The sequence below is a fragment of the Stenella coeruleoalba genome, assembly GCF_951394435.1.
Source record: "Stenella coeruleoalba genome assembly, chromosome: 1".
Lineage (NCBI taxonomy): Eukaryota > Metazoa > Chordata > Mammalia > Artiodactyla > Delphinidae > Stenella > Stenella coeruleoalba.
Genome location: NC_137169.1, coordinates 167,751,074 through 167,774,543, shown reverse-complemented (window position 1 = coordinate 167,774,543; position 23,470 = coordinate 167,751,074). Strand labels below are relative to the sequence as shown.

The following is a 23,470-nucleotide window of genomic DNA, read 5'->3' as shown; positions in this document are numbered from 1 at the left end:
GGGAATGGATCCTCCTGTCTCCCAAACAGAGCCTGTCCTCTGGTCCCCCTGCCACCCACGGAGGTCACTCCCTTCTGACAGCAATTTCCAGTCTCCTGAGCTATAAAATTAGAACAAGGAACCTACAGAAAACAAGGAAATGAAGTATGGGGCAGGGGTATTTTTAGGCTCGCTGGTTTCTAAGTGCATACATATATAGAAAGGTCTATACACATGGCTATATATAGGTATTAAATCAGGAAGTAAGTTGAGTGGTGGGTTAGCTTTTCTGGGGGTGGCCGAGTGAGGCTGCTGCAACACGGACAGTTTTGAGCCAGAGCAGCTGATTCCAAGGGAACTGGCCCTGCTGAGTCATCTGGAAGCCGCACACCTCACATTGAGTGTTCAGAAAGAGTCTGAGGAGTGAGAGCCTTCTTTTTCTTCCCTTCAGTCAGCCAGAAGTACCAGTGAAACTCCAAGGCCCACCCAGCATCTTATGGTGAAAATCTCCCCAGTGCTGGCTTGCCGTCTTTGGGGGCAAATGGGGATTCTGAAGGGGGAGTTTGAGCAGTAACCTGGAGCCTCTGTGTCCCCAGTTGACCAGAGACACCTCCTGGGCTCTGGTCCCTTTGTCCACCAGGAACTTTCCAAGACTTCAGACCAGGCCTAAAAGATGAGACCTGGATTAGCATAACGCACTTCCTAATGGTCAGACGTTCTGTTTATCATGTATGGATCTCATTTTATATAACAACTTACTAGGAAGGTACTTTTAAAATTGTCTCCATTTTATCGTTGGAGAAACTGAGGCACAGTGTGAGTAAGTGATGTACCCAGGTCTCTCAGCTTAAGTGGCAGACCCAAGTGGTCTAGCTCTACAGCCCATGCCCTTAGGCATCAGGCTGTGCTGCACTGGCAAGAGGGCAGGAAACCTGGGTATGTGTAGAGCATTTGTGGGGCTCTGAGATTCATGGCTGCATCCAGGTTTTGATGCTGCCGATCTTTGACTGGACTTTGAGCTAAGCAATGAACATGTAGCAAGCACATTGTTTGCTTGTGGAAAGTGAATGGGGGCAGGCCTGTTCCTCCCACTTGGGGCAATCCAAGGGAAGTATCCTGATTCATGCTGTAGAAATAGGAGCTAGTGTCCTTTTGCAAGGCAGGAAAAGGACCAAGCACTAAAGCTGGGGCAGATCCCTGCCCTCATATAGCTTATGTTGTAGTTGTGGGACACGGACAATGACCACAAACAAATAAATGAGATAGTTAAGATGGTTATAAAAGCCCTAGGGGCTTCCTTGGTGGCGCAGTGGTTAAGAATCCACCTGCCAAGGCAGGGGACACAGGTTCGAGCCCTGGTCTGGAAAGATCCCACATGCTGCGGAGCACCTAAGCCCGTGCGCCACAACAACTGAGCCTGCGCTCTAGAACCTGCGAGCCACAACTACTGAGCCCACGTGCTGCAACTACTGAAGCCCGCACGCCTGCAGCCCGTGCTCCGCAACAAGAGAAGCCACCACGATGAGAAGCCCGCACGCCGCAATTAAGAGTAGCCCCAGCTCGATGCAACTAGAGAAAGCCCGTGCACAGCAACGAAGGTCCAGCGCAGACAAAAATAAATAAATAAATAAAATTGTAATAATAATTAAAAAAAAAAAAGCCCTAAACAAAATAAAACAAGGTAATGGAATGGTTATGGGTTCAGCTGTGTTCCCCCAAAAGTTATGTGTTGAAGTCCTAAACCCCAGAATATGACTTTATTTCGAGATAGGGTCTTTTACTGAGGTAATTGATTTAAACTGAGATCATTAGGGTGGGCTCTAATCCAGCATAACTGGTATCCTTATAAAAAGGGAAAACGTAGAGATAGGTACCCAGGGAGAACACCATGTGAAGTTGAAGAGAGATCAGAGTGATGCGCCTACAAGCCAAGAACACCAAAGATCGCCACATGCCACTAGAAACTAGGAAAGAGGCATGGAACGAGTTCTCCCCACAGCCCTCAGAAGGAACCAACCCTGCTGGCCCCGTGATTTTGGAAACTTCTAGCCTCCAGAACCGTGAGACGATAAACCTCTGTTGTTTAAGCTACCAGTCTGTGGTGCTTTGTTATGGAAGCCCTAACAAACTAACACACAGACAAAGAGTGTCTGGGGGAGAAGAGGATTAATTTAGCTGACAGATTGGGTTAGGTCTATCCGAGGAGGTGACAACTGGGCTGAAGCCTCAGTATTGACAAGGAGATGCTCATGTGAAGATACACACCTCAGACATGGAAACTAACTTGGCATATCTGTGGGAGAGACGGAAGGCCCGTGTGGCTGGAGCAGGGTGAGTGAGGGCAGAGAGGTTCAAGGAGAGGGAAGACAGGATAGAACCTTCGTGGAACGTGCTGGGAATTGGCATTTTACACTAATTGCAATGGGAAACCACTGGAGGGAGTGACGTGAGACCCGACTTTCCCCTTTGAAAGATCCCTCTGGCTGCTCGGTGGAAAAGAAATTTGAGGATCGGGTTAGGGGAGACCAGTTAGGAGTGTGAGGTTCACGTTCAGATGAGAAATGAGTACCCTTGGCTTAGGGCACTGGCAGAGGATGAGGGAGAAGTGGTCTGGTTGGTGATAAAATCTGGAGAACCCCAATAGGACTTGCTAGTCCTGGGATGAGAGAAAAAGAAAGGTACCTACGATGACCCCTAGGACTTTGGGCTAAGCAGCTGAAAGAGCAGTGGTGCTTCTTACGGTGGGAGTGGATAGAGTAGGGAGTTTCTTGAAGAGAAACAGCCAGTCAGCTCCCACCCAAATGAGATTTATAAGATGAGGCCAAAACAAAGATTAACGCGGCATAGTCCCTGTCCTAGAACTCAGAGCCTGAAGGAGGCAGACACATAAACAAATAATACCAACACACCGTGTGAAGTAGCTGGCAACACACAGCTACAGGAGTGACTCTGGGGAAGTCGGACAAAAGAGGAAAAGGTTTCTGTTTTACTTTTTCAAAATAATTTCGGACTTATATAAATGTTGCAAAAACAGTACAAAGAATTCCCAAATACCCTTCACCTGGTTTCCCCAAATGTTAACATCCTACAAATTTACAGTACAGTCATCAAAACCAGGAAATTAGCCTTAGCTACAGACCCCATTCACATTTCATCAAGTTCCCCATTTGTGTTCCTCATCTTATCCAGGAGCCAAACCAGGATCACCCATAGCACTTAGTTATCGTGTTTCTGTAGTCTCTCTGGCCTGGGATAGCACCTTCATCTACTCGTTCATGGCCTTCATACTCTTGAAGAGTACTAGCCAGTTATTATGTAGAATGTGCCTCAATTTGGGTTTGTCTGGTGTTTCCTCAGGTTGTGCATTTTGACAAGAACACCACAGAAGTGATGCTGTGCCCCTCTCAGTGCATCATATCAGGCGGCACATGAGGCTGATATGTTGTGGTACTCGTTATGTTGACTGTGATCACCCGAGTAAGGTGGGGTCTGCCAGGTTTTCCACTGTAAAGGTAGTCTTTTCCCCTTTGCTACTAATAGGCATCTTGTAGGGAACTACTTTGAGATGATGTAAGCATCCTGTTTCTCATCTTATTTTTACCCACAAATGTTTGTTTCCGTTGATGAGTCTTGCTTAAAACAACCACGACCGTGGGTGTCTGCCAAATGGTGGTTTTCTATTTCCTTCACACCTTCTAATGTTCATCAATTGAAATTTTTCTGTAAGAAAGGCTGTCCCTTTTCCCTTACTTGTTTATTCAAACATTTATATCAGTATAGACACATTATTTCCTATTTTTCTCTTGTTCTATAAGTTATAATCTGTTGTGATCTTTTTTTTTTTTATTTGCTCAAATTATCTCAGATTTGGCCATCGGGAGCTCCTTCAAGTTGGCTACTGTGTTCAACAGGAAAGTTTTGAGTAAAACTTATGACAAAGTTATGATAATGAGGCATAGGGACTTGTAAGGAGAAGGGAGAGGAGAGGCTTCCAGGCCTGGAGGGCAACCATGGGCTCTATACCCAGTGCTCTCTGAGGATGCTTGCCAGCCTCTGGGCTGGCTACTCCTGACCATGAGGGTCAGGAAGATGCAGCCACGTTCCTTGCTCAGGTAGAGAGACCTCCACTGAAGGTGCCCCACCTCTATCACGACCTTCCCAGGGACCAACCAGCAGGCTGCAGCTGCTACGGCACTTGGGCTGTTAATGCATCTGCCTGGCTTTGCCCAAGAGGGGCCCTCCGCCATGTGCACGGACACCTCCACCTCCAGCCACCTGCTGCCTGCTGCTGCCCCACCAGACCTGCCGTCACCCAGGGGCGTGGGGTCCCCACTGCTCAGCCCCTAGCTGACTGAAGCGTGTTCCTTTGACCTCCTTGCCTGAAGGGGTTGTATCCGGGGAGGTGGCGAGGCTCTCAGAGCTGTGGGGTGACAAAACCACTTGGCCTGGAGACCATCTAGGTGAGACTGGCTATCGTTTTGACTGGCTAGCTGTCGTTTTTTCAATCTAGGGCCTCTGTGAAGTCTTGAGGGGATGCCCAAAAGGTAAAGTAGGTTGGAGCGGGTGAAGGGTCGGGGGACTGGCAGTTGGATGACCATCCTTCTGGTCCAGGCCCCTCCCCAGTTGACAGGGATGGAGCTGAACCCCAAAGGGAAAATGGCTTATCTAAGGTCACGGGGACACTTGGTGGCTAGGCAGGACCAGGACTCAGTGCCCAGAATCCTTGTGTCCTCCTCACCATTTACACATTCCCAATCTGCTCTGCTTCTTGTTTATCAATGGCTGATGAGGCCGTAGTCTGTGTTTCCTTGTCCATTTCCCTTGTTCCCATGGCAGGCGGAGAGACGGAGGCCAGTCTTCCAGCCCCTTCTGAGGCAGGGCCTCTAGGCACATGAGCAGCACTGACCCTTCACCCCCAGGGAAGGGGAGCTGTCCTGGGTCATTTAGCAAAGCAAGGCTGAACTCACCTTGTAATCTCTCCTGGCTGGAGGCCCATGACCTCACCCAGACCCATCACTGAAGGGCTAGAATCTGGCCACCTTTTCTTCCTTCTCTCCCTTCTCTTCCTTCAGTTCAGAATGGGAAGCCTCCTTTTTTTCCTCTTTTAAATTTCATATTAACCTTTAAGATAGGGTAAGCATTCACGTGACTCAAAATTCAAACTTTACAAAAGTTACACTGTAAGAAGCCTCCTTTCCAATTCTGTCCTTTGGACTTCCCCTCCCAGGGGCAGTCACTGTGGTTCATAGGATTGCTGTGAATTAATCCACAGAAAGCACTTAGAACCGTGGCGGGCACATGTTACACACACAGTGCGTGCTGCATCATTGTTTTTATTTTTAACCTCAATCATAGCTTTATCTCCCACACCCAGCACCCGAGTTTCACCTCCTCAGGCTCCCAACACTGTAGCCCTACTAGTTGTGACCATTTTGAACTGGGCCCATGCCTGGTGACCTTTCTGCATCCTGTCCCTGCTACTCCTCCAGGCTGGGCAAGCCCTCCCCACCCTGCCCCCTGCTGAAATGCCACCTATTCTCCAAAGCCCAGCTCAGATGCACCTTCCTTTCAAGGCCTCAGTCTCCTCCTCCTTTGTATTTCCCCATCCTTCTCGACTTCTGTGGTTGACTTTCCACAACCTCCTGCATTCATGTGAGAATCATATATGCTTTTGCCGTCCCCCAACTCAGCTGTCAACTCCCTGAGGGCAAGGCCGGGATCTTTTTCATCTCTGAGTTCCCTGCAGCACTTAGCACGGAAACTTCCACGTGGGAAGTGAATAAATGCCTTTAAATTTAACTGCAAATTTGAACTCATTGGGGCTGCAGAATGTGGGCATGTGAAGAAATACGTACGCTGCCCAAGGTAGGACTCATTACTTCTCCATGGTCTAGAAGCCATACTTTTATTTTTTTTATAAATTTATTTATTTTTATTTTTGGCTGCGTTGGGTCTTTGTTGCTGCGCGCGGGCTTTCTCTAGTTGCGGTGAGCAGGGGCTACTTTTCATAGTGATATGCGAGCTTCTCATTGCGGTGGCTTCTCTTGTTGCGGATCACAGGCTCTAGGCGCGCAGGCTTCAGTAGTTGTGGCTTGCGGGCTCAGTAGTTGTGGCTCACGCACTCTAGAGTGCAGGCTCAGTAGTCATGGCGCACGGGCTTAGTTGCTACGCAGCATGTGGGATCTTCCCGGACCAGGGCTCGGACCCATGTCCCCTGCATTAGCAGGCGGATTCTTAAGCACTCCGCCACCAGGGAAGTCCCTAGAAGCCATACTCTTATAATCAGAACGCACCAAGTTTTTCCCAAACCTCACAGGTGGGTTGGAGACCTGCTTTCTTCTGCTCACTCATTCCCTGTCATTCTGCATTTGATTTAACAAATCCTATAGTCCTGCAAACAATGTTTGCTTTGCTATAGCATCCAACTGTCTTTCATTCCTCCCAAAAGATAAGGAGCAGGTGACAGAGAACCAACTGTAGTGCAGGACCTCATTAGCTTTGGGGCACAGACACACTACATGAATCAGAAACTTTCTACTCCTCACATAATGTGGCTCCAACAAATCTAGTTAGGCTACTTTGCTTATAACCAAAATCTTCCTGAATACACTTGTGACCGTATGTGTGACTGGAGCTCAGAGAAGAGGGCAAGGTCACCAGTCTACATATCCATAGGGACTGTGTTGGGTTACATGTAATAGAAATCCTAAATAACTAGTTTCTTCTTCCCTCATGTAACATAAATCCTGACGTCTGGTGGACCACACCCCCCATGGCAAAGACTTCCTCTACTCTTCTGCTCTGCCATGCTTAGGATGTGACTTCCATCTTCCAGGTTGCCATATGGTCATAACATGCCACTGTGGCTCCAGACATCACATTCGCATTCCAGACAAGAAAGATGGTAAGGGGCAAAAGGGCACAGTTGAGTCAGCCTCCTTTAAAGAGGTTTCTCAGAGCCTCTCCCAGCAACTTCTATTTACATCTCACTGGCCATACCTGTGACCCATGCACACCCTAACTGCAAAGGAGCCTGGGAAATGTAATTTCTTAGCTGGGCACATTACTCCCCCAAATAAACTTGGGGTTTTGTTAGTAAGGAAAAAAGGGGGAGTAGGGATGGGGTTGGTAGTTAACTGTCTCTGCCACAATTGGGACAACTAAGGAAGACTTCATGGAAGAAATGGGCCATAGTAGGATGAGATAAGAACTTAACCACATGCCAGGCACTTTATTAAAACAGGTTGGGGAGGGGAAGCTTCTGGTATCTTCACATGCCAGGGAGCGGTTCCAGTTTCCGTTTTAGAGATAAGGAAAATGAAAGCTAAAGCTATTCAATAATTCACTCAGGGTCATGTAAATGGCAGTCTAGATTCAAATTCCAGAATCTGCCAGGCTCCCTTGTCCCTGCCAGCCTCACCTGTCATCTGCCAGACTCAGTACATATGTAAGAGGAAGGAAAGAAGAGGGTTCAGAGATGGGGAGGCTCTCGGTGTGTTTCCAGGACAGAACTCTGACAGAGTCAGAAGGAAAAGAGAATGGAGAGGCCCAGATTGTTCCAAGTGGGTGTTTTCAAATGTAAGGATATCTTACTTACTTATGGGCTAATTGCCAGAAGAACTTAATCTGTTTTACACTTAGCATTAGCATGAAATAAAAGTCAAAAATCAAATGGAAAACTGAGGAGACGTGTGGGGAATGAGAGCACCTTTTGTTGGGGACCCCAGAGACAGGGAAAGGGAGAGGATGGGAGGCCCATGCCAGGCTGGAGGGCGAGTGGGGCAGGGGGTCTCTGCTCACGCCAAGTCCCTCCTGCTCTGGGCAGCAGGCAGCACTCTGCCACCTGACAAGAGCTGGTGAGGCCTGACCGGCGAAGAGCGTGCCGGGCTGCTCTGGGTCCCGGGAACATTCCCGCCTCAGGCTGGCGGACTGCGCGCAGAGCGAAGGGGTCAGATGCATCTCTGCCCCTTAGGAGCTGGGTGCCCGAAGCAAGTTACTTCTCTGACTCTCACCCTCTGCATCTGAGAACTGAAATAATCCTACCTTGCAGGACTTTAGGGAGAAAAAAACAAGGTGTACATAGCCTGGCAAGTGCTTAGAAAACAGAACCTGCTAATTTCGTTCACATAATTATTATCATTGCTTTTGTCATTGTTGCTGTCTAGTAGATGATGGCACCATCGACTAAAGCCTGGAATATAGAAAGAGGAACGGCCTGGTGGAGGTAGCAGGGGAGGCTGAAGATAATCAGGTACAGTATTGCCCTTTCAAAGAGAAGCTGGATCCTGGCCCTGGCCTCGATTAGTTAATGCATCGAAGGGTTAAAAACAGGAAACAGAAAAAAACCGTATTCCAACCCTGTATAAATTTATCAGTAAACAGTCTGGTAAGCCCCTGTGATGTGCTCGGCATGGTTCTAAGCTCTCTGACAAATATATAAAAAGTAGAGTAAAAACTCAGTTAATCCAACCATTGGGAAATTGTGGCAGGTGAATTTTCTGGACGCCTGAAAATTTACCAGCCCCACACACTTTAGGCACTTTTTTCTTAATGTTAAAAATTGTGGACGGAAATATTTTTTAAGCGCACTGTTCTCATCCCTGGCTTCCTAGTGACTATCGAATACATCGTCATTGAGAACGACATGTGCTCTGCTGTCTTGTGATAGCGTGATGACCCTGGAGGCTGTGGGGTGAGGCTGGCTGTTTGCTTCTACCCTTATGGTCCCTGCACGCTATTTTGTTTTTACATTTGCTTTTATAGTTTTTCTAGGTGTTCTCTCACTGTCAGGCTTTTGTGTGTTAATTTTCCCTTCTCTTTTTGAGCCTCCCTTCTAGTGCTTTCACTTTATTGCTTCTGATGTGCTCTAGGTTTGGAGACCAGACATAAATGCTTCATCTTTTATAGCCCATCTCAGCCCAAAAAGGAATTAAGGGAACTATTACAGTTTATCAAGTACCTACTCTGTGCTGAGCATTTTACCAGCTGTTTTGCAGCCATTATTTCATTTTTTACCACAGCCCTGTGAGTTGGAAATTTTTATCTCCATTTTTTAGAAGTGTAGACTGGGGCTCAGAGAGTTTAAGCACTTTGCCCAAGGTCACACAGCTGCTGGTGAGTGGCCTAGCTAGAATTCAGATGCAGTGTGTCTGGTACAGGGACCATCCATGCTTTTCCCGGTGTGCTACACTGCTTTGAGTCTGTGGTAAATCACATGCTGTTCGCTGTTGCTTGTTACTGTGTTGCGTTGTGATAGCGTTATCTTCCTAAATATTATAGAACGTAAGCCCCTTGAGGGCAGTGACCTGGCTGCCCACTTACATACTGCCCACACCATTGCCTAGTGCCAGGATCCAGGTGGTCAACAGCTGCTTTACAAAGAGTGGGAGCCTGGAAGAATGGGGGCAAGAGAATGGAGTGGGCCATTGCCCCTTGGCACCCAGCACCTCATACCTCCCTGCTACCTAAAACCTTCAGCTTGCCCCAGATATTCGCTCAGCATTTGCTGAGCCCAAATCTCCCTTAGCTTGAACCAGCAGCTGCAGAAGCAGCCCACGTGGTCCACTCTGGGTTGGGAAGGAGGAGTGGCTACCCAGGCTACTGGCCTCCCCCTGGGGACCGACCAACATGGAAGCCAAGCCCCGGTGAGACACTGCAGGGAGGTAGCAGCCCAGTGGGGAAGGCTGGTGTTGGGTCCAGGATTTTCACTAAGAAATTCTAGAGCGGGTACCTCTGAGTAAACTCCTACAGAACTTCTTCCCTGAAAGGAGAGTGACTGGAATTCCAGTGGATCCAACTTTCCAGCCCAAGCAAACAGCAGACCAGTATCCCAGCAGGGCCTGATTTTGCTAGGTAATGCTGGCTCTGAGTCTTCGCTTCTGTGACTCAAACTTTGAGGCGAGAAACTGCCCCATCACATGACTTACGGATTTCGCCCTGACAGGACAGTTTCTGTTTGTGTTTTGGTTCTCTGTCAGACGCTCTGAGCTCAGAGGGGAACCCCACCCTCCGTGTGACCCGGGCACACTGGCCGTGTCACGTGACCACAGTTGCCTGCGAGCCAAGCATTTCTCTGGGTGACATCATGCCCTTGCTGATTGCCCAGGTGTTTCAGGGCCTCCCGGGACTGACACGGAATTTGCATCACTTCTGATACTTGGCTCTTGATTTGTTTGTCTTTGGTTAATAGCAAATCTGGATTGGGGTCGAGGGAAGTTGTTGAGACAACCAGACAGCAAACACGTCCCACAGAAGCTTGGCGGGACTTGGACCTGCGGCTCCTGCCCCTCGTCAACCCCAGGAGCCATCACAGGTCTTCTGGGCTCAGGCCTGAGGCAGAGAGGTTGCTGGTTCAGACTCTCTAGCACCATCCCGGGACTTACTTCAGATTCGGGACCTCTCTGGACCAGCCTCGAAGGCTCAGAACCAGGCGTTGCTGAGACTTATGCTTTTACGTGGCTCTCTCCTCACTTGCCCCCTCTTCAGGGGGGCCAGCGCCAGAGGACCCTGGATTTCTCTTCTTCCCTCTGCTCTGGCCATTTGCCTGGAGTCAGAGCTCAGCCTTCCCACCTTCCACTAACCTTGGGTCCATGGGCAATCACTTCCCAGACCCATGGAGGGCCAGGACTGAGGGACTCTGCAGAGACCCCCCCACCCCCATTACTTTATGGGGAAGGAAACCCAGGCTGGAGGGTTTCTTAATCCATTTTTCTCACCCACCAATTTCCAGCAACCTTCGCCTCTCTGGCCTCAGTTTGCCCATCTGCCGAGGAGTGGGAAGCAAACCCCATTCTCCCAACCGCAGGATGAAGACTGGGACCCGCTGAGTTTGTGAAAGGGCCTATTACCCCATTGCTCCAGAGGTTCTCAAGCTTGAACATGCATCTGAATGCCCTGGAGGGCTTGAAAACAGAGGGAGGCTCCTCCTTCCCACCCCAGGGTTTCAGTAGGTCTGTGGTGAAGTCAGAGAATTTGAACATTTTCAGACGATGCCGATGTGGCTGGTTCAGGGACCACACTTTGAGAAGCACTGCTGTAAATCTCCGGAACTCACCCCAAAGAGAGGCGGTGTGTGCTGGAGCCTCTCACGCTGGCTCCAGGAAGTCGGTAGCTTGAAGTCAGCCACAGTGGGAGTATTCACACCTCGGGAATCAGTAAATGCTGCAAACCAGTTTTGTTTGTTTTTTTTTGCCAGGGAGCTAGCTGGTAAACATTTACCGGCACACCGCTGGGTAAGAGGGCAGCCTTTCTCTCCCTCTGTGCCCCAAGACTGGGGTGCCGTGCCTCAGAAACAGGACAGGAAAGCTCAGTCAGAACTCTCTGCGCCTCCATTTCATCGTCTGTAAATTGGAAACACTAATAGCAACTACCTCACTGGCCCACAAGAATTAAGTAAGAAGATACCCGTGAATCACTTAGCAAAGTACTCAGCATAGAGTAAGTGCTCAAAAATATTCGCTCTTGTCCTTAAAATCCTTCGGATTATAGGGAATCTGTATTTTGTTCCTACAAGATTACAAAGTTCTATATAACTGTACTCCTGGGAGGGGTGGAGACCATGCCATTCTGAGCTTCACAGCTTTGGGGTGCCTGCTGGTACCTAGTCCTCCTTCTCTGGGGACCCCCCCATTGCATAGTGTGAGCCCCACCCAGCCCCCGTTTGTAATGTGTGACACCCCTGGCCGTAGCTGCTTACAATAGACACTCTGGGGTTCTCAGAGTCTCTTTCCTGGGAACTTGGACCTGGAGCCCAGAGCCAGCCTGTAACTCACCACCTCAAGGTCAGTGGGGCAAGCAGGCTCTGCCAGCAGCCAGAGGGACCAAGGAAGGGCTGCACAGAGAAGGGGTGGAGCAGGTGGGCAGAGGCAGGCACGGGAGTGAGGTGGAGAAAGAGGCCTGAGGACACCCCCGCCTCTGAATCTGGGCTCGTCTAGAAGTTCTGCTGCCCTGCCCTGGGCCTGCATCCTCTCAGCCAATGTCCACTGTGCTTAAGTCGTATCACGTTGGCTTCCGTTAATTGCAACCTGAGAGTCCCAGCTTCTCCACTGACTCTGCTCTTTGCTCACCCCCACCTGCCCCAGCACAGGCTTGGGGCCCGTGCCTGCTCGGCCCGGCCTGCTGTGGACCTTGGGCAGGACTCAAGGCCTCGCTTCTTCCATCTGCTCGTTGAATATGGACTTGGGCGGAAGTGAGCCTCCTTCTGAATTTTCCCCGTTATATGGAGAGAAATGAATATTCCTGACATTACCTACTCCGTGTCACCCCTGCTTAAGACCCTGCAGCAGTCCCACCCCACCCCCGCTGCTCTTGGATTGACTCCAGGCTCCCTTCCTGCATTCTAGACACTGTCTGAGCCTCTCCTGGCCCCTTTCAGACCTCCACTCTCACCTCTTGACTCTGAGGGATATGGACCTGCTGGCAGTTCCCCAAGACCGCATGTTCTCTTTTGGCTTCTCTCTGTGCAGAACAGAATTTCCCCAAGCCTACAGCCAACTACCAAGCATTCTTCAGGCTCCCCCTTCGGTGTCACTTCCCCTGGGCCATCTTCCCTAGCACGGCCCTGGCTGTGCCCCTGTGCCTCGCACCCTGTGCAGTCTCCCATTGGCGCGGCCTGTGCCACACCACAAGATCCCGAGTGCAGGGGCCAAATGCAGGCCCCTCTTGTTTCCCCAGGTTCCACGTTGTAAGGGCTCAGTGGATGGTTAAATAAATGTTGTGACCTGAGGAAAGGGGGGCTCCAGAAACTCAGGGGCCATCACCGTTGTCCGTGGTGACCTCCAGAAAGTCAAGTTTCCAGAGGGAAGAAAAGGAGAGGAAGGGGTGAAGGCAGCCCTAAAATGGGTCAGGTAGAGTGCCTGCTGGGCGATCAGATAGAGAGCTCTCCTGGAAGAGAAGGTGCAGATTGAAGAGAGAGTGACATTGGCAGGACGGAGGCAGTGTGAGGTGTAGCGGGTAAAAGCACAGAGTCTGGAGGGAAGGTGAGGAGGAGAAAGAGGAGCACGAGCCCTGGACATTGGACTCCCCTTCCTAGACCTCAGGCTGTGCTTGTTCCCTAGAGGCTCGGGCCGCCGTTGCCCATGGACTTGCTGGTGGCTCAGCCGCACGATCGACACGTGTGTCTAACCTGAAGGAAGTCCCCTGTAACCTGACCTAAAGGAAGCTGCTTGGAAAGTTACCGCAGATACAGTTCTCCAGGGATTCCCTTGCCCTACTCAGCTCGCGAAAGCCCCTCTCCAAAGCCAGCCCTGCTCGGAGGCCCTGGACAGGGAGTGGTCACGGTGTCCAGTGCCGGGCGGCGCGTCAGAAGGCCCTTGGCTTCCCCCTCACCGGCTCCAGGCTGGCTCCTTTGCGAGGCCAGCCAGAGGGCTGGATGGCTCACCTCCCTTGGGCACAGGTCCCATCACAGCATTGCTCCAGCCATGGACGTCATTCCCCAGTTACCGCAAAATAGGGTTACAGTTTCTCCCATGGTGTGGAAATCCCAGGAGCCCTCTCAACCACCTGGGCCGAATGCAGAAGTTGGGCTTCTGGTCCATTAAATTCCCAGTCCAGGAAGCCTCCGGTATGAGGCTTCCTTGTAATCTGTGATCTATTTTCAGGGCTGCCCAAGAAAGACTTCATTAGTTTAGACATTAGGACTTTAATAGATGATTCTACTAAAGTTGGGTACACAAAGAAGAAGCTGAGAGAGTTTAGAGAAAGCCTACATTCACCTGCCTTCCCCAGCAACTTAAGAGCTAGTTTTACCCCTAAGAGCTTATAATCTAGATGGGAAAAGAAAATGAAGGTGCATTACATAAAATTGTGGAGAACAATTAAATATTAACCGGTGTGGTGCTCGCTGATTGCAACAGGACTATGATGTGGCTCAGAGAGCCAGTTCTGCGTCAGAGAATTCACGGAGAAGGGGGACTAGAGCTGGGCCTGCAGCGGGGGGATTCGGGTCAGTGGAGAAGAGAAGGCAGGTGTTCCGGGGAAGGGGACCTGCATGAGCAATTGCCTGTAGAGTATGCGGGACAGGAGGCCTGGATTAAGCAGAGGTTGTACATTAAATGCAGGAAGATAAGATTAGCGAGAGGGTGAGAGAGGGGATGCGTGTTGCAGGAGGTGGAGGCGGGGGCAGTTATGAAGTGTTTGCACGCCTGGCCTGCTCGAGGAGCTGGGGCTGATGGAAATGATGGGAGGAGGGCGGGGTGAGGGAGGGGAAGCATTGGAGGGCTGAGGGGTGGGGAGGGAGCTGAGGAAATTTCCAGCAATTGCTGGCCACCAGCAGGCATGGGCAGCTGACTTGAGGGCTGAGGGAGCGCTCTTCCCTCCGGGCCCCGCACCCTGCCTGGGCGGCAGGAGCTCTACAGGCCCCTCTGATAAGGGTTGCCAGCAGATAGGTCACCCGCTGCCCCAGGTACCCAAGGTGGCCAGCCTTTCACAGGCCCTGGGGAGCCACTGCAGGATCCGGCACTTCAACAGGCATTTTGAGGGTAGCTGCTAGGCGCAGAGCACCACAGGGAAACAGAGAGAAGTGAGGCGGGCTTCCTGCCCTCCAGGGAGCCCAGTGTGCGGGAAGAGAACAGATGTGGCCGACAGCGCTGACGGGAGGCCAGGTGCAGGCTGAGTTCCCAGGCTGCGGGGGAAGCAGGGAGTTCAGTCCTGACTGGAGAAGGAGCCTCTGCGGAGGGCGTGGGGTTTGTACACCTCAGAGAGTGAATTAGGGGCATTCTCTGCGCGGCAGGAAAGATGGGTAGACAGGGAGGGAGAGCTTCCAGTGAGAGAGCAAAGAGAGCTCAGGCAGAGGCTGCAGACCTTGCGACCTGCCCGCAGGAGGGTCCGGCGACCTTGTAAGGGAGGCTGGGGACAGAGGTGGAAGTGTGGCTGGAGGCAGATGCCGTGCCAGGTCGGGAGAAAGAAGGTCTGCGGGTCCAGGGATCCGCGCGGCATTCACGGGACGCCTGGTTTGAGCTGTAGATGTCAGGGCACAGGGAGGAATAGACAGGCCCAGCACCAGCAGTCCCCAGGCCAGTGGAGGAGGCTAGAAACAGGGACTTCTGCTCGGTGTGGAGAATGCTCGAATTCTGTGGGTGCACAGAGGACGGCGTGGTGAATTCTGCCCCAGACCTGGGGTGCTGTCGGGCTGGGAAGATACGTGGGCTGGGCTCGGGGCCCTGGGGAGAGGTGAGGGTTTCCTGGGTTGAGGGAGAGGGGGTTTCGGGCAGAGGAGTCAGCACGACGAAGGGGTTGAAGCTAGAAAAGAGCAAGGCACAGAGACCAGCAGGGTAGTGTAGCCAGAGCTGCAGGCTGTGTGTGTGTGAGAGAGACAGACAGACAGAGAGACAACAGGCAGAAAGAAAGAGGAGGGAGGGAAATGGAGAGCGAGAGAGCTGGGAGGTGAAGCTGAAGCGGAAGATTGGGGGCCAGCCTGGGAGGCCCTCAGCTGCCCTTCCAGGGGAGCTGGGCATCACTCTTATGCGATGAGGAGCTGAAGCGTCTCTGAGCGGGAGCAATGTGCTAGGAAGTGAATTCTGACCTCTGCATGGAGGAGGATGGAGGGGGCAGAGCCAGGAGGCAGGGACACGTTGGGGGCCGGGGCACTCCCACCTAAGAGGAGAAACACAGAAGATAAGAAGGTCTGTGGGAGCAGGATGTGAGTTCTGTCTCGGACATTTTGAGTCTGAATCGCGTGGGGCGATGTCCAAGAAGAAGTGGAAAATGCTGGAAATCAGGGCAGAGGTCAAGCCCCTGAGGAGCGCTGCCTCAAAGCCTGAACGGGACGAAGAGAACATCTAGGAGGTGGCCACAGCGGTCACGTGCCAGATGGCCCCGGTGGCAGACGCGGGGCAGGAAGGGAGGGCCCCTCGGGAGAGACGCGGGTGGAAGGAGGGTCACCTGTGCGGATATAGAGCACGTCATTAAACCTGTAATGATGTCAGTGATTTTGGAAAAGGAGACACACGGGGGGCGGGTGAGTTTGGATATGAGCCTGTTTAGTCTTGGGGGGGGTGAGACATTGTTGTCAGGGTGCTCGAGCCACTTACCCTATGCAGAGGTGCCCGATGTGCATGGAAGGAGTGAGAGGGAGGATAGGGACCACAAAGTGGCCGGCGGGGAAGGCAGTGATGGCCGAGCCTCTAAGAGCATCCAGTCCCCTGGCCCCAGCTGTCACCCTGACCCTGTGCGTGAGTGAGTGAGCCTGGTGCCACACTCAGCGGGTCCTGCTGGGAGTGGAGGGCTCTGGTTCTCATCACCGAGCCCCATCCCCGCCCAGAAGCCCCTTTCCCATGCGCCTCCCCCACTGTTTCCTGGTGATTCCTGATGTGGGCCGGGACCCGGCAGGACTGTCCAGGTGTGCGTCCTGCCACCAGTAGACCAGGAGCTCTCTGAGCATGGGGACCCATGTCTCCCTTCTTCCTCTTCCCTACAGAGTCCAGGACGGGGCCCACGCATGCCGGGGGCGGACACCCCACGTGGCACTCAGTCTCCCAGGCAGACGGGGGTGCCTCAGATCGCGTTTCTTCTCGGCAGGAATTTGGGCCAGATCCCACAGGCACGCAGACTTGTGAGTGCCCCAGACTCCTGGTTGGACAAGGTCACTCAATCCAGGCAGCAGCGTAGCTTTCTCCTGACTAATTTACCTCATCTGTTCCAAATGGATGAGACGCCCAGGATTTGGGGTGAAGGGGCAGAAGAGGGTTCTTTTTATCCAGACCTGCTCAGTCCACCTGTCCCAGAGTCTCCACGTTATTAAATGTTTTCTGGTTCCTATGGCAACCGAAGCACACAGCCAGGATTTTGTTATTGTTCCAGGGAAAAAAGGGAAGGGCCACAGCGTGAGGACTGACGTCCGTGCACCATCCATCACCCAGGCGGCTGAGTCACCACCACGGTCTGGTGCGTCCATGGAGTCACCTCCCTGTGGTCTGAGGCTCCCACTGGCCTTCCCTCTTTGGCAAGAGGCTGGTCCCAGTCTGTGTCTGTCGGCGAGCGTGGGTAACTGGGCACCCTGGTGTGCTGAGTCCTGCCGTGTGCACTTCTGGTGGCTAGTGGGGTAGAGAGGACATTTCCTGAAGGAGGCACAGTCCTGCCTCCAGGGAGTGAGAGCTCGTGAGGCTGGGGATGCATTCCCTGTCCTTTCAGAGCACACGTGTATTCACAGACAGTTTCTAGGGCCACCTAGCAACTGACTTACCATACGACCTCAACCAGGTCACCTGGCCGCTCTGAGCCTCAATCTCCTTATGTAAAAGATGGGGAAACGGGTACTTTCTCACCAGGCTGAGAGGGGAGAGAAATGAGACTGTGCCCATAGGAGCTCCGCACCAGCCTAGTTTCCACAAAGCACTCGATAAGCATGCACTTCCGTGGCCGCTGACCGGCTAGCTGCTGGCCGCACACCTCAGGACCGCCCGGAAGGTGAGGCAGAGGGAGCGCTTCTAGTCCTTGAAAACACATGCCAGCCCACCGTCGGGCAGCCATGGGCGGCCCCGATGGACGCAGCCACCTCCCTCCACCACCGCCAAGGATTGGAATAAGACGCTTCACTTGCCCAGACACAGAAGGGAACGGAACAAGAAAGTCAGTGGGTCAGCCGGAGGGGTTGGGTCGGCAAAGGTGTGGGAACGAAGGAGGGGCCGTGAGGCAGGCAATCCGGAGAGATGGTGCTTAGGCCACCCAGACCCGCTGCGGTCTTTGAGGAAGGCCCTCGCCCTAAGGCTGTGTTGGCCAGGCACCTTCTGATGACGGCCTGGCTTTCTGGATAGAATTTCCCACCAGAGAAAGGCTGTCAATGGGAGAACATGCCTCTCAGGCCCGCTGGATGGCTGCTTCCCACCGGGGCTGGCTGAGTCAGATTGGAGGTATTTATGCTCGTGTTGGGTGCAGGTCAGCCCTGAGCCCAGCCGTCTCGAGCGTCTAACCAACACAGGTTTCTAGCTTACAAAGTGGAAACTGGGCTCCGGGAATGGGATGACCACAGAAAGGAAGTACCCCCCAAAAGGAGTCCAGCCTTCCCCTAAGGGAGCCCCATAAGACACCCACTGTACAGACTCATCTGACAGCTCCCCCTCCTTGGCATGTTCCACGCTGACCTCTGCCAGCTGCCATAGCCAGGCCAGCTGACAGCTGCCTCCCCCGGGCTGGCCCTACGCAATGCTTTTCAGACTGAGAATCGAGACCCATAAGTGAGTCATGGAATTAATTGAGTGGGTGGGATGAGCATTCTTCATAATTAGCCAGAACAGGGTCACGTATATCAGAGTGCCTCGTGGGGGGTAAGCGTGAGCGTTATTTCATGAGCCTCGTGTGTGTGTGAACACGTACTATATGGATACCGCAATAGAAAGATAGCACATTCTGATTGGGCCGTTTGGGGGCATTTAATAAAGGAACTATTTACAAAGACATGGGCAGGGTGTAGGGAAGTCACAAGAGAATTGTGAGGCTTAGTTACCACCCTCAGGCTTAAGGCTTGAAGGTGGAAGGTGTTTCCAGAACTTGGAAACAGAGAGAGCGATGAGGCGAAGGCTCAGACAGGACCTGTGATCATCAGCCCGATGGGGAATGAATGCTTACCCTCACTCCTCTCCCTCCCTCCCGGCTCCTGCTGGGCTGCCCACTAATTGAGCCCAGGCAAGCCTGAGGGCCAGCAGCCACGGACCCAGTCCCTGTGTGGAAAAGGCCAGTACATAACGTGTGCGTGGGATGCAATGTAAAATGGTACCGCACCTCTTACTGTGAGTCTCAGTTAATGAAGTTTTAAGCACCCTGGAACCATGTGCCTGACGCCGAAATTACTGCCAGCAAGAGGCAAAACGTTTCTGAATGGCCCCAGATCAGGGCTTTGGATGGCAGCTAAGACCAGTGAGGACAGGGCTGTCCTGTTCTCAGCAGGTGGGAGTGCACCCATCCTCCAGATGTGCCAGGATGGAGATGCCCGACAGTGGGGCTGAGCAGAGCCAGCGTCACAGGCTGGGGCTGAGGTCACAGAGGAAGAAGGGCAGGAGAGGGGAACGGGTGGGAGAGAGGAACAAAGGGGCCTGTGGTCAGGACACCCACGCCAGGCAGTTGCTTCAGCTCCCCAAGGACAAAGGGCAGGGTTCTATTTCTAGCTCCCGTGGGAGCAGGAGACAACAACCTTCTTGCTTTTCACACACTTGAGGTCGGCTCACTAATCCTCGTGTGGTTGTTCTGGACTCACACAAAACCGTCTCTGAGCCTCGTTTCCACGGCCCACACCACTGCCGAGTCCATCGCGGCAGGGTCACATGCAGGCGACTTCACGCCTTCCTCGCCAAGTGTGACCGGGCTCCGAGGCCGAGTCTCCTGAACCCCAGAACATTCCCCCACGAGCCCACTCGACACCCACCTTCAAGTGCCCAGTTCCCAGAAGAGAGACTCTTCCGGAAAGGAAATGGTTTCCTCTAAGGACTAAAAAAAAATGACAACAGTGTTCACGACAGCTCGGAACTCTCATTTTACCCTTGCTGTTTCCTTGGACAATAGAAAGCAACTCTGCCTTCACGGACCTGGTTTCCTCCTGGCTTACTCATCAACACATAAGGCTGAGGTGTACGTGAGAGTTCATAAAGTGCAGAGCATTTTGCCCTTTGAACGTTCCTCCTCCAGAATTTCTTCATTTCTTTCTGCCATGTTCCTGGTACTGGCAGGGATGGGCCAGAGTCTCGAGAACACGGTGAAGGTGTTTCCTGCCCAAGCCAGCAGGACCTTGGGCCAGACCCTGGTGTTAGATCCTGAAGACACCCCAAGGAAATGGCTCACCAATGTCATCATTTTTTTTTTTTTTTTTTTGCGGTATGCGCGCCTCTCACTGTTGTGGCCTCTCCCGTTGCGAGCACAGGCTCCGGACACGCAGGCTCAGTGGCCATGGCTCACGGGCCCAGCCGCTCCGCGGCATGTGGGATCTTCCCGGACTGGGACATGAACCCGCGTCCCCTGCATCAGCAGGCGGACTCTCAACCACTGCGCCACCAGGGAAGCCCAATGTCATCATTTTTAAGTCAACCAAACAGAAAGTGGTTGCTTGACTACTTCATCAGTCTTAACCGAGTCATTATTAAACTATAAGTTACAGGAAAAGGAGAGAGAAAGTCCAAGGGGATCAGGGTCTTGCCAGTGTGATGCTTACAATTTGGACCGTGACTTGTGGAAATGGGCGTGCGAGTGGCGATGCCTGGTTAGCATCCCTTCACTGCTTCTCTTTATTCTTCACAGCTCTGCCATGATCCACGAGGCGCTAACTCCCTCTCTACCTCTTGCACTTTCAGCCACACACGGTCAGTGGTTGACTCGACTCTCTCCTTCCGTAACTTGAGAGCACTCTCAGAGGGCGGGAGCTCTGTCTTATTCACCTCATGCTATCCCCATGGTCTGCACCAGTGCCTGGGCTGTCAAAACTCTCCATGAAGTATGTCTGGGGTGAAAACCTAAGTTTTTCAATGTGGAAAAAAAAAGATAAAGAGCTAGCCGTGGCTTTCCAAACTTTTATTTTTTGGCAGTGAAAACTTTGATTCCAAAAGAATCTAACCTAAGCTCCAAAATAAATAAAAGCAAAGCAGGACACCCAAGTAAATTTGCCAGGTTTAGCAACTAGAAATGCCAGATAATACAGTTAAGATTGAATTTCAGAAAAATAAATAATTTCAAAAGGATAAGTATATCCCAAATATTGCATGGGACATACTTATACCAAAGAAAAATTTTTTCATTTGTTGTTTGTCTGATGTTCAAATTTAACTGAGTATCCTCATTGTAACTGGTGGCCCTCTACCCAGACCCCTGCACGCATGGGACCCCCAGGGTGCCCTGGGGTTGTACAGTCTGGTTTGTGAACCACTATTTGAAGAAACATTGTGACTCTCCCACACTGCTGTCCTTCTCCCGTCTCTGGAGCTGCTCTCCCTCTGAGCAGGACCAAGGCTTACTTCCCAGCACCTCTGCGTGCAGCCCAGGTGTCTCTGTGGCCCTGGGCTGTGAGGAAAGGCTGCTGCTAAAATCGGGCTCAGTTTCCTGAAGCATCAGAGTGTTAAGTGTCAGAATGGCTGGAGAGGCAGCCAACATTCATGACAAATAGCTATGCCAGTTCACACAACCATTTCAAGCCCAACATAGATTTCTTCACCCTTTGTTTTCACCAAAGTCCTGACGTTCCCTGAGAGACTGCTGGCTCTTCCGAGAAGGCGTGATGGAGCTGGGGCTGTCCTGCTTCCTCCTCCTTGCTCCCCGGCCCTGTCCTTCTGGGGTGAACAGAGGGGCCACCACATCCAAACCAGTCACCCTGGTTCTGCTGGGCGGATACTGGTGGCCTCTGTGGCACCAAAGCACAGGTGAGTGGGGAGATGTCTCACCTCCCTCTCTTCCGTGCCCCCCTCCTAAGAAAAGCAGTGAAGGGGCTCCTGGGAGCATCACGTGAACTCCTGAATGCCTTCCAGAACGAGCTCGCTCTGGAGAGGGAGAAGGGGAATCTCAGCGCATGATGTCTGCTGATTTTTGCCTGACCACCCTGCACCCCCTTCCCAGATGGTTTGTCCACCAGTGTGTGGTCTTGGTGGGGGGCAGACAGTCCTCTAGGCCCAGGTGTGACTCAGGCTCGGCCCATGGGATGCTCCGCCTTGGGGCTTTGACCCTCGGGGGAGAAGAGGGCAGTCAGAGATGACTCTAAAGGACGTCACCGGATGTCCCTCTGCAGCTCTCGGGTCCCGTGCTTCCCAAACCTGCAGTGCTTTCTGAAACTAGAGACACGGGCACCGCTTTTCCTTCCAGGTAAATATCATGTAGGATCATAGTCCCACCATGGTATGTGCAGAAGGGATAAGTATCACTTCTGGGTGGAAATGGTGTTAAAATTCAGTCCATAATTCACCACGATTTTCCCCCCTCTGTCACAGAAGCCAGCAACTCTCCAGATGGTAGCCACTCCATCAGCCTGGGTCCTGGAATGAGGACAACTCAGACAGTCCCAAACCAACTCAAGGTGACCTTTTGGAGTAAACAAGAAAGAAACCGTTTGTGTGTCAAGGCACTGAGAGGTTGGGGTTGTTTGTTATTATGGCATAACCGCTCCGGTCCTGACAGACACCCAGGCACCGTCCGGGACCTCCTGAGTCTCGATCAGCATGGGAGCTCTAGCTGAGCCACCTTCTCAAGTCCCACAGTCGTGATTGTGGAGATCAGCGAGGTTTGTGAACCCGCGCTTCACTCCACACTGATCCTGAGGCACAGCTGAACTGTAGTGGGTTGAGTGGTGACCCCCCCCCCCCAAACATATCCACATCCTAACCCCTGGAACCTGTGAATGTTACATTATTTCAAAAACGGGGCTTTGTAGACGTGATAAAGAATCTTGAAAGAGGAGATCATCCTGGATTATCCAATAAGTACAATGACAAGTGTCCTTCTAGGAGGAGGCAGAGGGAGATTTAAGACAGACACAGAGGAGAAGGCCCTATGAGACAGGCAGAGATTGGAGGGACGTAGCCACAGCCAAGGAATACCGACCACCACCAGCAGCTGGACAGGCAAGGAATGAATTCTCCCCTAGAACCCCAGAGAGGGTGTAGCCCTGATGTCACCTTGATTTCCAGAACTGTGAGAGAATACATTTTTGTTGTTTCAAGCCACCGAGTCTGTGGTACTTTGCTTCAGCTGCCAGTGGACGGACAGCGTCCACTAATCCTCAGGGACCTCCCAGTCTCACAAGGGAAATTGGGGCTGCACCAGAGAGAGCTGGGCAGCAGGGGCAAGGCAGCCAGAGCTGGGCTGACTGCTTGGGAAATGAACTCTGGTGGAGGAGAAGTTTGAGCAGAGGTCTGGGGGGATGTGCACTGGAGCTTAGTAGAGAAGGAGCGGGAGGGTGTTTCAGAAAGGGACAGGTAGGTGTGGACACCAGGATGGGGGCCAGGCAGGTATTCCAGCCACAGAAGAGCAGCAGAATCTGTGCTGGGGATGAATGAATGGAACAGGAGGGCTGGCAAACTTGGTCTTGAAACCCAAGCTGGCCTTCCTTCATATCAATCTTTATAAAGCCAGAATGGTAATTTGAAAAATTGTGCTTTCAAAATAAGCCAAAATAGTTAAATTCAAAATTGTATCTATGCCCTGACCACTACACATATATATGTGCATATATACATACAGACAGACCAAAACATAAGAAAATCATGGGATAACCTTAGGAATTTTTTTCCTTCATTTTTTAACTTGTTACTGAAGTTGCAACACTTTAATAAACAAAAGAATCCCAAAATAAGAAGTTCTGGGTTAATATGAAATTAATAATGAACTACTGAGCGTTCTCGAGGAAGGGTGGGGTGGGTGATCAAAATAATGGTTAAGGAAGGTAGTCGGGTCAGTCCTGTGCATAAAGGAGAGGAGACGGAGCGGCAGAGGCCAGGAGACCTACAAAGGGGCCGTGCAACATTCCAGGAGTGAGGTGTAGCGAGGCCCAACTAGGGATGTGTGTGAGGACGGAGCAGTGTCGGAGCAG

General features: G+C 52.0%; 1 protein-coding gene across 3 annotated transcripts in view; it reads left to right on the top strand.

Moving 5' to 3' along the window:
* LOC307183675 (uncharacterized protein) overlaps positions 1–22,418 on the top strand; it is a 97,505-nt gene extending 75,087 nt beyond the window's left edge. Inside the window, exons 6-7 of one of the 3 annotated variants that reach the window (XR_013827549.1) lie at positions 8,148–8,230; positions 10,169–11,652. Coding sequence is in view for 1 of the 3 variants with exons in the window: in XM_079916520.1 (XP_079772646.1) it covers positions 21,125–21,311; positions 21,873–21,897 (212 nt within the window). In the remaining 2 variants the exon portion in view is untranslated. Of the gene's footprint in view, positions 1–8,144; positions 8,231–10,168; positions 11,653–21,124; positions 21,312–21,872 lie in introns of those variants that run through there. The other 2 variants (XR_013827550.1, XM_079916520.1) reach the window with 2 other exon arrangements.
* The last annotated feature ends 1,052 nt before the right edge of the window (positions 22,419–23,470 follow it).